This window comes from Protomyctophum parallelum, assembly GCF_964188405.1.
Source record: "Protomyctophum parallelum genome assembly, chromosome: 16".
Taxonomy (NCBI): Eukaryota; Metazoa; Chordata; class Actinopteri; order Myctophiformes; family Myctophidae; genus Protomyctophum; species Protomyctophum parallelum.
In genome coordinates this window covers 30,862,461-30,879,640 of record NC_139711.1, presented here as the reverse complement: position 1 = coordinate 30,879,640, position 17,180 = coordinate 30,862,461, and the positions used below count along the sequence as shown (strand labels likewise).

The 17,180-nt window shown below is 40.0% G+C and overlaps 4 protein-coding genes across 4 annotated transcripts in view; all 4 read right to left on the bottom strand.

Annotated features, from left to right (window-relative positions):
• Positions 1-1,878, bottom strand: part of LOC310873726 (protocadherin alpha-3-like) — a gene marked incomplete at both ends in the record, with an annotated part of 69,987 nt that extends 68,109 nt beyond the window's left edge. Inside the window, one exon of the mRNA XM_083786275.1 lies at positions 1,403-1,878. Coding sequence (XP_083642401.1) covers positions 1,403-1,878 — 476 coding nt within the window. The remainder of the gene's footprint in view (positions 1-1,402) is intronic.
• Positions 1,879-4,511: 2,633 nt separating this feature from the next.
• On the bottom strand, positions 4,512-6,884 carry LOC310873725 (protocadherin alpha-3-like; the record flags this gene model as incomplete). Its single annotated transcript, XM_083786274.1, has 1 exon — positions 4,512-6,884. The coding sequence occupies one exon, from the start codon at positions 6,882-6,884 to the stop codon at positions 4,512-4,514; it is 2,373 nt and encodes a 790-aa protein (XP_083642400.1).
• A 170-nt stretch (positions 6,885-7,054) lies between these two features.
• LOC310873724 (putative protocadherin beta-18) lies at positions 7,055-13,183 on the bottom strand (the record flags this gene model as incomplete). The annotated part of the gene is made up of 4 exons (XM_083786273.1): positions 7,055-7,062; positions 7,747-8,958; positions 12,736-12,900; positions 13,075-13,183. The coding sequence occupies 4 exons, from the start codon at positions 13,181-13,183 to the stop codon at positions 7,055-7,057; spliced, it is 1,494 nt and encodes a 497-aa protein (XP_083642399.1).
• Positions 13,184-14,724: 1,541 nt separating this feature from the next.
• On the bottom strand, positions 14,725-17,124 carry LOC310873723 (protocadherin gamma-C3-like; the record flags this gene model as incomplete). The annotated part of the gene is made up of 1 exon (XM_083786272.1): positions 14,725-17,124. One exon carries the CDS (start codon positions 17,122-17,124, stop codon positions 14,725-14,727), a length of 2,400 nt encoding a protein of 799 aa, XP_083642398.1.
• Positions 17,125-17,180: the final 56 nt, after the last annotated feature.

Genomic DNA, 17,180 nt, shown 5'->3' with positions numbered 1-17,180 from the left:
GTGGTTTGATTCCAGTTGGGCACTGGCACCTTCAAAATATTTGATATCAAATGGTACTGAACAATGTAACTTGTATATAGTGCCATAATTAGTATATAGGCAAAGGGAAACAAAGGAACATGCACCATATAAAATAAACAGTAAAGGTGCCATCTAAGATCAGAAAACAATTATTATTATTATTATTATTATTATTATTATTATTATTACCCTTGTTATTACCCTTGTTATTACCCTTGTTATTATTATTATACAAGTTTATAATCAGTCCAAAGCTGAAAGCTCAGAATTTAGCTTTCCCACGTGGTCAAAACTATTCCATTCAACCATTAACCATGGTGATGTAGCCAAGACTCTTTGATTTAGCACATTGATAGCGTGTATAGGCTCAACTACCTGTCAATCATTCCCTATTATAGCTGAACATATGCTAAGGAGTGTAATGCCCCAACTCTGTAATACTTGAACTGTTATAATTTTCAACTTGATCTTAAAGTTTTTGAAAGTTTATGGAAAATATAAAGGAACGGGTGTTTATGCAATAAATATAGTGGAATTAATTTTGTTCCATGGACAGTGATTATGAATGCTGCACTGGTGTAGCCTACTTGTATAATATGAATAGTAGTACATACACCGAATTAAAAGCAAACTGCCAATAGCCTACATGTTAAAAATATCCCTGTATAATCCACACACAACACAGCAAACAGAAGTATTATGTGTATTCCTTACCTCTCCAGATGCACGCCTCCTGTCAGGGACCACTAGTGTATTTCCATTGCTTCCTGGAACTATAGTAGAACCTATACTCATTCTGGGTCCAACTAGCATGTACCGTCTGTCTCCGGATCTGTACTGGATGCTGTGACACAGGGTGCCATCATAATTTGTCTCTTGTAAATGCTTAGAGGAATATTCTGTAGATTTAGTACATTGCATTGTGATTAAAACGATTATACTGATGAGAAAGAGTGTTGAAACAGAGCCCAACGTTATGATCAGATAAAAAGCCATATTGTTCTCATCTTCATCTTTTGCTGCACTTTTAACATCAGATGCTGCAAAGGCCTCTTTGGGCTCCACAACTTTGACATTCACAGTTGCTGTTGCTGAGAGTGAAACATTTCCATTGTCCTTTACCAGTATGACCAGTTTATGTTCAGCGTCGTCTGTCTCTGTGAATGAGCGAAGCGTTCTTATCTGTCCTGTATAGCGGTCCAAACCAAACAGACTGTGGTCAGTAACTTCCTGCAGTGAATATAATAACCAGCCATTATATCCTATATCAGCATCATAGGCTCTCACTTTAGCTACTAAATGACCTGCGTTTACATTACGAGGAATCTCCTCCACACCTTCAGCAGTACCGTTAGCACTGACTGGATATAAGATGACTGGAGTGTTGTCGTTCTGATCCAGAATGAACACGTTCACTGTGACATTGTTGCTTAGTGGTGGAATTCCAGAGTCTGTGGCAACAACTTGGAACTGAAATGTTTTCAACGTTTCAAAATCAAAACTTTTTAGCGACAAAATATCTCCACTTTCAGGGTTGATGTTAAGAATTGATGCCAGTTTGTTTCCTTCACTTCCACGTCTAAACATATGATATGTAATAACAGCATTATCACCCTCATCAAGGTCAGAGGCCTTGACTGAAAATATAGATGCAGCTGGAGCATTATTCTCTGGAACATAAAATGTATAGGGGCTCGAGTTAAACTGTGGATAGTTGTCATTCACATCTGATACGACAACGCTTATTTTCTTTTCAGATGTCAAAGGTTGATCACCTGCATCTTTTGCAACTATTGTAACATCATACAAAGACTTGTGTTCTCTGTCCAACTGTGACTTGGTGACTACAGCAAACATGTTTTCTTGTAGTGACGGGGATAATGTAAAAGGAACATCTTCTTTGATTGTGCAAACAACTTTGCCATTAATGCCAGAGTCCAGATCAGTAACACTTATCAGAGCCACAGTTGTTCCAATCCTTGCATTCTCCGGAACAGAGTTGGAAAATGATGTCACTTCTATCTCAGGAGCATTATCATTAACATCAATTACATTTATTCTTATGCGTTTATCAGATGTTAAAGGAACTTGTCCGTTATCAGAAGCCTGTATATCAATATCATAGCGCTTACTTTCTTCAAAATCTATCAAACCAGTAACACTGATTTCACCAGTGATGGGATTCACACTAAATAAATCCAGTAATTTTATATCAACTTCGTTACCAAATGAATATGTTATTACACCGTTGGTACCCTGATCCAAATCAGTTGCATTGGCCTGAATCACTAATGTGCCAGCAGGAGCATTTTCCCTTATTGCTGTAGTATATGTATCTTTAATGAAAACTGGTGAGTTGTCATTAACATCAAGTACTTCCACGCGTATTTCTAAATTGCCAGATTTTGGTGGCTTGCCTCCATCAATAGCCGTTAAAAGAAGCCTATGTTTTACAGCCGTTTCTCTATCTAGCTGTTTTTGTAGTACTAAAAATGGAACTTTACGGTCGTCCCCTCTGTCCTCAACTTCCACTCTGAAATGTTCGTTATGGCTGAGCTTATATTGTTGAACGGAAAATTGCCCTCCGTCTGGATCACGTGCAGTTTGGAGTTGAAATCTGGCTCCTGGTAATACGGATTCAAAAATCTCTAGTAGCTTCTCTTTCTCAGGGAAAATGGGAGCGTGATCATTTATATCGAGCACTTCCACTGAAACATAATGGATCTCCAGCGGATTCTCTAAAACGGTTTTCAGGCTGATCAAACACGTACTGCTCCGTTCACACACTTCCTCTCTGTCAATTTGTCTCTTCACATACAATATACCATCATTTTGATTTACTTCGAAAAGGGGTTCAGTAGATCCTCCCACAATTCGATATCCTCGGTCTTTCAACATAGTTCTTTCGAGACCCAAATCCTTAGCTATATTCCCGACGACAGTCCCTTCCTTCACTTCCTCAGATATAGAATATCTAATTTGAGCTGAAGCTCCGCTACACAACATATCCACCACGACAATAAAGGCGATCCACCACCGTGCAGCTCTCCATCTTCTTTGTTCCATGATGACAGTGTATACAGGCTATAAAATAAAAATTATCCCAAAGGTGTTGTGGAATTATGAAGCATTGTATGTCAAATTTCAAAACGTTGTCCAATATTCTTTCTCTGCAGAGTGATGAAAATGATGTAGGCCTACATACTCCATAAGAACAGCAAATACGAGTAGCCTAATTGTGGCGTTGCAGAAACGAGTCAGTTATTAGAGGAGGACCTAAACTATCAGAGACCAACGATTCTGTAAGCAACGTACACTGACACCAAGCGATACAACGAAACGTTGCACTGACCACATAAGACTTTGGACACACATTTTAAAAATAGATAACAAAATCGGACCATAGATTGCCCCGTCCGTCTTCAATAACTTTTGTGTAAGTGTATGCAGTATGCTTCAGTAGATCTCATTATACATTTTTAAAAGACATTCATGTTTAAATATTGTGGAAAACCTTCCGCAAGAATTAAAGGTTGCTATGTAATAAATAAAGTATGCATGCCCTTTATTTTATCTAAAATTAGGCCTACGTTATTAGCTACGTTAATACGCCATTGAGCGGCCTGATTGTAATAGGCTTACGTTTGGAAAATGGGTCCTCACAAGCACTGCATTTCAAACTGAAAATTTAACTTCAATTTAATTCTATTAAATATTGTATACAGACCTATTGTCAAATAATTTCAGATACACTTTGTAACTATAGGCTTGTCACAACTTGACATTTTCAATTGACAATAAAGTATAACAGTATAGAGTCTATCAATGACAGCAGCCATTCATATTGGGGACTGTGATAAAAGTGATTTAAAAAACTGCCAAAGTCTCCGAAGGTAACATAAAATAAATTGCATGGCTACTGTTGACAATGGAAAATGTGTGTTTCAGTACCATGGACAGCAGCCCTCATATTGGTAACCGCAGTTCATATAGAATTATAGATAGGCCGTAGGCTATGTGATTTCTGAGTAAGCCTATACCTATGTACATTTCCTAGCCAACCACACTGTTTCTATTTGCAGTTAGTCAATGAGGCGATGAGGCGACTACACATTTCTTTCATAGTAGACTGAGGGTAAGTTTGCTTGAGTTTAATCCCGACGCACAAATCTGTAACTGTTATATGTTAGAGATGTGTAGGTTAAAAGGCATTACTCTTTTTAACTTGGTGAGTGTGTGTGTGTGTGTGTGTGTGTGTGTGTGTGTGTGTGTGTGTGTGTGTGTGTGTGTGTGTGTGTGTGTGTGTGTGTGTGTGTGTGTGTGTGTGTGTGTGTGTGTGTGTGTGTGTGTGTGTGTGCGTGCGTGCGAAAATACATCTCAGATCCTAAATGAAACAATGATATGCACAAGTTAATATTGCACATATTTATACTCATTTAAGGATTTGATCGTAAAGACACAAACGCAATTAAAGAAGAAGTCAAGCATGGTTATGTATTTCTTACCTCACCAGATGCACGCCTCCTGTCAGGGACCACTAGTGTATTTCCATTGCTGCCTGGAACTATAGTAGAGCCTATACTCATTCTGGGTCCAACTAACATGTAGCGTCTGTCTCCGGATCTGTACTGGATGCTGTGACACAGAGTTCCATCATAATTTGTCTCTTGTAAATATTTAGACGAATAGTCTGTAGATTTAGAGCACTGCATTGCAATCAACACAATGATACTGATGATAAAAAGCATTGAAACTGAGCCCAAAGTTATGATCAAATAAAACGACACGTTGTCCTCTTCATCTTTTGCTGCACTTTTAACATCAGAAGCTGCAAAAGCCTCTTTGGGCTCGACAACCTTCACAACCATAGTAGCTGTTGCTGAGAGTGAAACATTTCCATTGTCTTTTACCAGTATGACCAGTTTATGTTCAGCCTCGTCTGTCTCTGTGAATGAGCGAAGTGTTCTTATATGTCCTGTATAGCGGTCCAGAGCAAACAGACTGTGGTCAGTGACTTCCTGAAGTGAATACAACAACCAGCCGTTATATCCTATATCAGCATCATAGGCTCTCACTTTAGTCACCAGATGCCCTGCGTTCACATTACGAGGAATCTCCTCCACACCTTCAGCAGTACCGTTAGCACTGGCTGGATACAAGATGGCTGGAGCGTTGTCGTTCTGATCCAGAATGAATACATGCACTGTAACGTTACTACTTAGCGACGGAGTTCCAGAATCTTTGGCAACAACTTGGAAATCAAAAGTTTTTACTGTTTCAAAGTCAAAGCCTTTCAGTGCCAATATTTCTCCATTTTCAGAATTGATATTTAAAAACGGTGATACTTTATTTTTATCACTGCCATCTCTAGCAATATAATACGAAATTAATGAGTTTTGATTCTCATCTGTGTCAAAAGCTCTAACTGAACATATTACTGCTCCTGGAGGATTATTCTCGGTAACATAGAATATATAGGGGCTCAGTGAAAACACTGGACTGTTATCATTAACATCTGACACTATAACACTTATTGTCGTCATAGATGACAAGGCCGGTTCACCTGCATCTTTAGCAACTATTGTTATATCATATTGAGGCTGCTTCTCTCTGTCCAAAAGGGCCTTGGTTACTATGGCGTACATATTATCTTGTATTGAAGGAGTTAAAGTAAAAGGGACTTCGTTGCTGATGTAGCCAACAACCTTCCCGTTCAGTCCAGAGTCCAAGTCGGTAATGCTGATGAGAGCCACTGTTGTTCCGGGTCTGGAATCTTCAGAGATAGCACTAGACATGGATGCGACCTCAATCTGTGGTGCGTTGTCATTTACGTCCACAATTTTAATGAAAACGATTTTGTCTGTTGTCAGTGGAACTGAACCCTTATCAGAGGCCTGTATATCAACAGCAAAGCTTTCTTCCCCCTCGAAATCAATGAGTCCTTTAACAGAAATATCTCCCGAATTCGAATCTATATTAAAGAGTTCCCGCACTTTGCTATTTGCATTGCGACCAAACGAATAAAACACCTCTCCATTCAGACCCTCATCCATGTCGGATGCATTCACTTGAATGACCTTTGTGCCAATTAGGGAGTTTTCATTCAGTGTTACAGAGTATACCTCTTTATTGAAAACTGGCATATTGTCATTTACATCCAAAACATCTATGGATAGTTGTACCGTTCCAGACAATGGAGGCTTACCCCCGTCTATTGCTGTAAGTAGCAGTTGATGACGACTACTAGTTTCTCTGTCCAATTGTTTGTGTAAATATAAAATTGGAACTTTTCCATCCTTGCCTCTATCACTAAGCTCCAAGCGGAAATGGTCATTGGAGCTAAGTTTATATTGCTGCACAGCGTTCACGCCACCATCGGCATCGCGTGCAGCCTGCAACTGAAATCGTGCGCCTGGCAGCGCGGACTCTGAAATCTCGAGCTCCCTTTCATTCTCTGGGAAGCTGGGAGAATGGTCATTAACATCCAGTATCTCCACTCCAACATAATGTATTTCCAGTGGGTTCTCCAGTACCGTTTTCAGATTGATGAGACATACACTGACCCGTTCACATACCTCTTCTCGGTCTATTATACGTTTCACATAAAGCATCCCATCATTCTGATTGACGTGAAACAATGGCTCAGTTGATCCAGACACAATACGGAACCTTCTCTCTTTGATGATACCGATATCTATCCCAAGGTCCTTTGCTATATTCCCAACAAGAGTCCCTTCTTTAAGCTCCTCTGATATTGAATATCGTATCTGTGCTGAGGCTCCACTAAAAACAAAAACCAAGGCAACCGCGAAAACGACCAACTGCCTTCGATCTCGCCATGCATCGTGTCGCCTTTGTTCCATGTTTTTAGAATGAAAACACAACTCCAGTTGATCTGCTATTCCGTAGCCATTAGTTCCAATCCATACCCATTGGAGATACAATCAGACCGATAGCCTATATTTCAATATATGTTTCATATAGAGCTTATACCTGACTTGACTTTGAAGCTCATAGGCTATAGCTAAATGTTTTATCCTCCTGCATGAACAAGATTGAGAATGTGGGCGGACACACGCACTCATGCGCCTCAATAATAGGTGTGGTTTCATTTCAGCTGGGTACTGCCACCATGCGAACTCTTGTATATATTACACTGTTTACAGAAACAATGCACTGTAGTGCCCTCTAGTTAGAATGGGGAAAATAAATAGCAGCATTATGCTAAAAACAACATTTATATAAATCTATCTAATGTCTAACTGGTAAGCATGTGTCCCAGTATTTGAATGAATGCCCAGCTTTGAGTGTTGATCATGTCCTTATTGGAATATAAAAGGACAGAACAGGCCAGTTTAGGATCACAGTAGAGTTAACACACTGTCAAATGCCATGCAATGAGCACCTCAACAGGGGACAGATGAGAGTAGCGCGCGCGCGCGCGCGTGCGTGCGTGCGTGCGTGTGTGTGTGTGTGTGTGTGTGTGTGTGTGTGTGTGTGTGTGTGTGTGTGTGTGTGTGTGTGTGTGTGTGTGTGTGTGTGTGTGTGTGTGTGTGTGTGTGTGTGTGTGTGTGTGTGTGTGTGATTTCAGGACCATTGACAGCGATACATGTTTATATGGACACTTCACTGAATTAATTGACTGCTGTAAATATGTATATTCAATATTCAAACAATAGATACACAACATGACAACAACAAAGCAGTTCCATAAGCCATGAATACCGTGATGTGTTTTCCTTACCTCACCAGATGCACGCCTCCTGTCAGGGACCACTAGTGTATTTCCATTGCTTCCTGGAACTATAGTAGAACCTATACTCATTCTGGGTCCAACTAACATGTACCGTCTGTCTCCAGATCTGTACTGAATGCTGTGACACAGTGTGCCATCATAATTTGTCTCTTGTAAATGCTTAGAGGAATAGTCTGTAGATTTAGAGCACTGCATTATGATCAAAACAATGATGCTGAAGATAAAAAGTGTGGAAACTGAACCCAAAGTTATGATCAAATAAAATGTCATGTTGTTGTCATCTTCATCTTTTGATACACTTTTAACATCAGATGCTGCAAAAGCCTCTTTGGGCTCCACAACTTTGATAGTCACAGTAGCTGTTGCTGAGAGTGAAACGTTTCCATTGTCTTTTACCAATATTACCAGTTTATGTTCAGCCTCGTCTGTCTCTGTGAATGAACGAAGTGTTCTTATCTGTCCTGTATAGCGGTCCAAAGCAAACAGACTGTGGTCAGTAACCTCCTGTAGTGAATATAATAACCAGCCATTATATCCCACATCAGCATCATAGGCTCTCACTTTAGCCACCAAATGTCCTGGGTTCACATTACGAGGAATCTCCTCCACGCCTTCAGCAGTACCGTTAGCACTGATTGGATACAAGATGACTGGAGCGTTGTCGTTCTGATCCAGAATGAACACGTTTACTGTGACATTGCTGCTTAGTGAAGGAGTTCCGGAATCTTTGGCAACAACTTGGAAATGGAATGTTTTCAAAACTTCAAAGTCAAAACTTTTGAGTCCCGAAATATCTCCGGTGTCTCCGTTAATATTTATAAATGATGTCAGTTTACTGTTATCGCCTACATCTCTCTGTATGTGATATGAAACAACAGAATTGTCGCCATCATCACGATCAAATGCCTTGACTGAGAAAATTGAGGCACCTGGGGCATTGTTTTCATTAACATAGAAAGTATAGGGTCTCAGAGAAAACTCTGGGCTGTTATCATTCACATCTGACACGACAACTGTTATCGTCTTTTCTGATGTTAAAGCTGGTTCACCTGCGTCTTTAGCTATTATAGTTATATCATATAGTGATTGTTTTTCTCTATCAAGCTTTCTCTTTGTGACCACAGCAAACATGTTTTCTTGTATTGATGGAGTTAATGCGAATTCACTGCTTTCAGCTAGGCCTACATTGCTTATAAGCTTGCCGTTGAGTCCAGAGTCTAAATCTGTAATGCTAATCAGTGCTACTGTTGTACCTGGTCTCGAATCTTCTGAAATTGCACCGGACAATGATGTTACCTCTATTTCAGGATTATTATCATTCACATCTTCAATTTTAATTATTACACTCTTTTCTGTTCTATGTGGAACGTTATTCCCCTTATCAGATGCACGTATATCAATATCATATGTGTCCTGCACTTCATAATCTACCTGGCCTTTCACAATGATTTCCCCAGTAACAGAATCTATAGAAAACAACTCCCGTATTTTACTTTTCACATTGCTGCCAAACGAATAAACAACCTCGCCATTGGAGCCATTGTCTAAATCGGTGGCATTTACTTGAATGACTGTTGTGCCAACAGGGGAGTTCTCCCGTAGCACAGCGGAATATATGTCCTTACTGAAAACGGGCAAATTGTCATTTACATCTGAAACATCGATGAATATATCAACTGTTCCTGTCTTTGGGGGTTTACCGCCATCAATAGCTGACAGCGTTAATTTGTGTTTACTTCTTGTCTCTCTATCAAGTGATTTCTGCAAATGTAATATTGGGGATTTACCATGTCTTCCTCTGTCTTTCACTTCTAGACGGAAATGATCATTCGGACTTAGTTTATACTGCTGGACAGAATTTGTGCCACCATCTGGGTCGCGCGCATCATGCAATTGATATCGTGCCCCTGGCAAAGTGGACTCTAAAATCTCCAATCGCTCTTCTTTTTCCGGGAAAATGGGAGAGTGATCATTAATGTCTAGTATCTCTATTGCAACATAATGGACCTCTAATGGGTTTTCTAATACTGTTTTAAGGTTAATCAAACACACGGTGCTGTCTTCACACACCTCCTCTCTGTCTATTTTGCGGTTCACATAAAGGACTCCATCATTCTCATTTACCCTGAACAGGGGATCACCGGTGACAGACGCGATACGAAATCCTCTCTCCTTTAGAATGTTTAGATCTATTCCCAAATCCTTGGCAAGATTCCCAACAACAGTTCCTTCTTGAACTTCTTCAGATATAGAATATCTTATCTGTGCCGAGGCCCCGCTGAAAACCAAAATGACTACTGTGGTCACAAAGGCAAACCACTGTGTTCGACCCAGCCACGTCTTCAGTCCTCTTTGTTCCATATTTTCAAACAAAACCAATATAATTCCAAACGTTGACTAGTCCTCCCAGCCTGTAACCTCTCCATCCATTGCAGTAACGAATATTCCCTCTCCTGAATCTGATCCCAATTCGTCGACTGCTAGTCCAAAACTCATGTGGCTGTATAGGTTATATTTTCCGCTGAGATCTGTATGGGCGTACTGACTCACATGTGATTGTAAATTAGGCTTTATTCTGTAAGGATACCGCCACCATGCGAATCTAAGCAATACTGCAGGAATATACGTTGTTTTACTTACTTTCATAATACACGTTTCATATAGTTTAACATGACAATCATTACTTGCAACTTCTAGACCCGGTTTACACGCAGTGGCAATGGCAATATAAATGTAAAAACAAGCAAATCAGCACACCAGAAAAAGTATCAAGTCGAACATGAATACTTAACAGTGAACCATTTCACAGCGTAAATCCCCTCAGAACCTGCAGTTTTACTTTGCCTGTTACAGGTAAAATATGACAAATAGACTAATAGATATCACACCCGTGTGAAGTGAGGGGCGCTCTTAGTCTTATCATCATGCATCATACATTATCTCATTCTGGCCATTCACAATTTGCGTTTTCAATTTTCTGCCCTCACGTTTTATCCTCAATACGTTCTTTGCTCAGCCAATCAAATCATCTCAATTCCATGGTCAGCCAATGAAATCATCGCTATTATTCACGCAAACACAAGAAACTGGGCATATGGGGCTAGCGACCCTTAAAAAGTAATTTGTTACAGTTTAACAAATACACCAATCATCAAAAAATCAGTGTTTTATGAGTCAATACTTAAAAAGAACAGCAGGAGCACATATGAGCACTAATTCAGCACCATGGATAGCGAGACAAAGTTTTCTATGTGGAGAATGCATTTCAGGTGTTTTTCTTTTTCTGTTCCATAAAATGTGATGAAGCAAAGACACCCTTTTAAGCACCTTTAAGACATTTTAATCATATTATAAGCACGTGCACATTATTAATGTAATTACTCTCTAATGTAATGTTTTGTACTGAGTGTACGTTGGTTCTGTGTGTGTGTGTGTGTGTGTGTGTGTGTGTGTGTGTGTGTGTGTGTGTGTGTGTGTGTGTGTGTGTGTGTGTGTGTGTGTGTGTGTGTGTGTGTGTGTGTGTGCGCGCGCGCGCGTGCTTACGTGCGTGGGTGCGTGTGTGAGAGAATACAGATGAACATTAACATCTATTCATTAAGATTGATACATTTCAGCACCATGGATAGCGTTTTCTATGTTCAGGTGGACATTGCACTTAATTGACTGCTCAGATACCAAAAAATTCCATTTCACAACTTTAAACAATCCATACACAACATTACAGCAAATACAGCAGCCATGCATACCGTTATGTGTTTTCCTTACCTCACCAGATGCACGCCTCCTCTCAGGTACCACTAGTGTATTTCCATTGCTTCCTGGAACAATTGTAGAGCCTATACTCATTCTGGGTCCAACTAACATGTACCGTCTGTCTCCAGATCTGTATTGAATGCTGTGACACAGTGTGCCATCATAATTTGTCTCTTGTAAATGCTTAGAGGAATAGTCTGTAGATTTAGAGCACTGCATTATGATCAAAACAATTATGCTGAAGATAAAAAGTGTTGAAACTGAACCCAAAGTTATGATCAAATAAAATGTCATGTTGTTGTCATCTTCATCTTTTGATACACTTTTAACATCAGAAGCGGCAAAAGCCTCTTTAGGCTCCACAACTTTGATAATCACAGTAGCTGTTGCTGAGAGTGAAACGTTTCCATTGTCTTTTATCAGTATGACCAGTTTATGTTCAGCCTCGTCTGTCTCTGTGAATGAGCGAAGTGTTCTTATCTGTCCTGTATAGCGGTCCAAAGCAAACAGACTGTGGTCAGTAACCGCCTGTAGTGAATATAATAACCAGCCATTATATCCTATATCAGCATCATAGGCTCTCACTTTAGTCACCAATTGTCCTGTGTTCACATTACGAGGAATCTCCTCCACACCTTCAGCAGTACCGTTAGCACTGACTGGATACAAGATGACTGGAGCGTTATCGTTCTGATCCAGAATGTAAACATTCACTGTGACATTGCTGCTTAGTGGTGCAGTTCCAGAATCTTTGGCAAAAACTTGGAAATGGAATGTTTTCAAAACTTCAAAGTCAAAACTTTTCAGTCCCAAAACATCCCCGGTGTCCTGGTTAATATTTAGAAATGATGTCAGTTTAGTGTTATCACCTCCATCTCTCTGAATGTGGTATGAAATAACAGCATTTTCGCCATCATCACGATCAAATGCTTTAACTGAAAAAACGGAGGCACCTGGGACGTTGTTTTCATTAACATAGAAAGTATAGGGGCTCAGAGAAAACTCTGGGCTGTTATCATTAACATCCGATACAACAACTCTCATAGTCTTTTCTGATGTTAACGCTGGCTCACCTGCGTCTTTTGCGATTATATTTATATCATATAGTGATTGTTTTTCTCTATCTAGCTGCGACTTTGTGACCACAGCAAACATGTTGTCTTGTATAGATGGAGTTATTATAAATGGACTGCTTTCAGCTATACTGCTTATAATCTTCCCGTTGAGGCCAGAGTCCAAATCAGTAATGCTAATCAGTGCTACTGTTGTACCTGGCCTCGAATCTTCTGAAATTGAGCCTGATAGTGATGTTACTTCAATTTCAGGATTATTGTCATTGACATCTTCAATTTTTATTATGACATTTTTGTCTGTTCTAAACGGAACGCTTCCCTGATCAGAAGCCTCTATGTCAATATCATATGTATCTTGTACTTCATAATCTACCTGACCTTTCACAATTATTTCCCCAGTTACAGAATTGATATCAAAGATTTCCCGTACTTTACTTTCCACATTGCTGCTAAACGCGTAAACAACCTCACCATTAGAGCCATCGTCTAAATCGGTTGCGTTTACTTGAATGACTGTTGTGCCAACGGGGGAGTTCTCCCGTAGCAAAGCGGAATATGTATCTTTACTGAAGACGGGCATATTATCATTTAGATCTAAAACATCTATAAATATGTCAACAGTTCCTGTCTTTGGAGGTTTGCCGCCATCGATAGCTGTCAACGTTAATATATGGTTACTTTTTGTCTCTCTATCGAGTGGTCTTTGCAAGTGTAATATTGGGGTTTTTCCATTTCTTCCTCGATCTTTAATCTCTAACCGAAAGTGGTCATTAGGACTGAGTTTATATTGCTGTACAGAATTTGTGCCACCATCTGGGTCGCGGGCATGTTGCAATTGATAGCGTGCCCCTGGCAAAGCGGACTCTGAGATCTCAAATCTTTTCTCTTTTTCTGGAAAAATGGGAGAGTGATCGTTAATGTCTAGTATCTCTATTGCAACATAATGGACCTCCAGTGGGTTTTCTAAAACTGTTTTAAGGTTAATCAAACACACGTTGCTGTCTTCACACACCTCCTCCCTGTCTATTTTGCGGTTCACATAAAGGACTCCATCATTCTCATTTACCCTGAACAGGGGATCACCGGTGCCGGACACGATACGAAATCCTCTCTCCTTTAGAATGTTTAGATCTATTCCCAAATCCTTGGCAATATTCCCAACAACAGTCCCTTCTTGAACCTCTTCAGATATAGAATACCTTATCTGTGCCGAGGCCCCGCTGAAACCCAAAAGGACTACTGTGGTCACAAAGGCAAACAACTGCGTTCGCTCCAGCCATGTCTTCCGTCCTCTTTGTTCCATATTTTTGAAAGAAAAATAATATAATTCCGAACATACTATTCCTCAAAAACTTGTCACCTTTCCACCATCCATTACAGTGATGAATAACTCCACTCCTAATCCCAATGCGCTGGTATTTCCTATAGATGTCTGAACGTCGTTTGTTGTAGGCCTGTGCTGTGTTCATGTCCTGTAGTTTATATTTTCTGCTGAGATCTGTAGGGGCGTACTCACTCACTCAGATATGAGTGTTAGGTTTTATTGTGAAAGGGTACCGCCACCACGCGATATTATGAAATATTGCACGAATAAATGTTACCTTACTTTCATGATTCATATATTTCAGATACTTCACAACATAAAATAATTATATAAGATTTAAGAAAAAATATCAAATTTAACAGATACCTAAATGTCAAACGTAATTCTGAGTGTTTCATGACGTTAGCCAAACCTAAATATGCGACCAGATATGAACACTATTTCAGCACCATGGACAGCGATAAAAATGTTTTGACTGTTTTTACAGAGTATGCATTCAGAATGTGTTGTCTGCATGCATGACAGGCAAAGTTGTATTCCACAATGGTGCAAAGAAATCACAGCTTGAAGCAAATGTTATTGAATTAAATCCATTGCCAATTAAATTGCACAATGAGGAATAGCCTGAGTTAATTACTTAAATGACAACACGATCTAGATCCTTGCGGGTCAATATTTTACACTCTGAAAGTTAAGTTTACCACTCAGTCCTTATATGTGCAAATAGGGTGCAACCCGGCCATACCATGCATGCATCAGGTTTTGCTATTTGTCTTGAGACTTAACTTTAAAAAATGTCACAACATTACAATAGCTATAAAAGAAAAGAAAACATGTCTTACCTCTCCAGATGCACGCCTCCTATCAGAGACTACTAGAGTATTCCCATTGCTGCCTGGAACTATAGTAGAACCTATACTCATTCTGGGTCCAACTAACATGTACCGTCTGTCTCCGGATCTGTACTGGATGCTGTGGCACAATGTCCCGTCGTAATTTGTCTCTTGTAAACACTTGGAGGAATAGGCTGTAGGTTTGGAGCACTGCATTGCAACCAAACCGATAATACTTATGAGGAAAAGTACTGAAACTGAGCCTAAAGTTATGATCAGATAAAATGTCACATTATTCTCCTCTTCGTCTTTTGTAGACCCTTTAACATCAGAAGCTGCAAAAGCCTCTTTGGGTTCCACTACTTTGACAATTACAGTAGCTGTTGCTGAGAGTGAAACGTTTCCATTGTCTTTTACCAGTATGACCAGTTTGTGTTCAGCCTCGTCTGTCTCTGTGAATGAACGCAGTGATCTTATCTGTCCTGTATAGCGGTCCAAAGAAAACAGACTGTGGTCAGTAACTTCCTGTAGTGAATATAATAACCAGCCATTATATCCTATATCAGCATCATATGCTCTCACTTTAGCCACCAAATATCCTGCGTTGACATTACGAGGAATCTCCTCCACACCTTCAGCAGTACCGTTAGCACTGACTGGATACAAGATGACTGGAGTGTTGTCGTTCTGATCCAGAATGAACACATTCACTGTGACATTATTGCTTTGTGACGGAGTTCCAGTGTCTGTGGCAACAACTTGGAATTGAAACTTTTTCACAGTTTCAAAGTCAAAGTGTTTTACCGCCAATATATCACCATTTTCGGGATTCATATTCAGAAATGATGTCATTTTGTTATCTCCCCCATCTCTCTTTATGGAATAAGAAATAATAGCATTATCGCCCTCGTCACGATCAGAGGCCCTTACAGAAAATAATGATGCTCCTGGAGTATTGTTCTCAGTGACGTAGAATGTATAGGGGCTCACTAGAAACTCTGGTCTGTTATCATTCATGTCTGATACAACGACACTTATTGTACTTTCAGCTGATAAGGCTGGGTCACCTGCATCTTTTGCAACTATCGTTACATCATATTTGTTTTCCTTCTCTCTGTCAAGCTGAGACTTGGTGACAACAGCGTACATGTTATCCTGTATGGAAGGGGTTAGTGTGAATGGGACGCCCTCGTTTACATAGCTGACAACCTTTCCATTCAGTCCAGAGTCCGAATCCGTAATACTTATAAGTGCTACAGTTGTTCCTGGTCTAGAATCTTCTGATATTGCGTTGGATAACGACGTCACCTCAATCACAGGTGCATTGTCATTTATGTCTGTAATCTTTATAGTAACACTTTTATCCGTTCTAAAAGGTGAGGCTCCTTTATCGGATGCTTGGATATCAATCTCGTAACTGTCGTCTAACTCATAGTCTATTTGTCCTTTCACTGTTATTTCTCCTGTGTCTGGTTCAACGTCAAAAAGGTATCGTACTTTACTATTGACATTTCCAAAAGAATAAACCACCTCCCCGTTTGAACCGTCATCCATATCAGTGGCGTTAACTTGAATGACTGTTGTACCAATGGGCGAGTTCTCATTAAGTGTCGCAGAATATGTATCTTTTGTAAAAACAGGCATGTTGTCGTTCACATCTAAAACATCAACTAATAACACTACAGTCCCTGATTTTGGAGGCTTTCCTCCATCGATGGCTGTAAGTAGTAATTTATGACTATTAGACGTTTCTCTATCAAGTGGGCTTTGTAAATGTAAAATAGGGATCTTACCATCTTTGCCCCGATCCTTCACCTCTAACCTAAAATGATTATTGCGACTCAATTTATACTGCTGAATAGAATTGACACCACCATCAGGGTCGCGGGCAGCATGCAATTGAAATGTTGCTCCTGGTAAGGTGGACTCTGAGATCTCAAGTCTTTTCTCTTTGTCTGGGAAGCTGGGCGAGTGATCATTAACATCCAATATTTCCACGGCAACATAATGGATCTCCAAGGGGTTCTCCAACACGGTTTTAAGATTGATCAAGCATACACTGGTCCGCTCGCATATTTCCTCTCTGTCTATAATGCGGTTCACATAAAGGACACCATCGTTTTCATTTACACTGAAAAGCGGCTCGGTGGAGCCAGACACGATGCGAAATCCTCTGTCCCGCAAAATATGCACATCTATTCCTAAATCCTTAGCTATATTCCCAATTGCAGTTCCTTGTTTAAGCTCTTCGGATATAGTGTATCTTATCTGTGCAGAGGCCTCGCCAACGAACAACCCAAACACGATAATAAAGGCAACCCACTGCCATGGCAATCGCAATGTCCCTTGTCCTCTTTGTTTCATCTTCTGGGTTAAAAGCACATTTCCAAGTAAACTTGAATTGATATCATGTGTTTGTC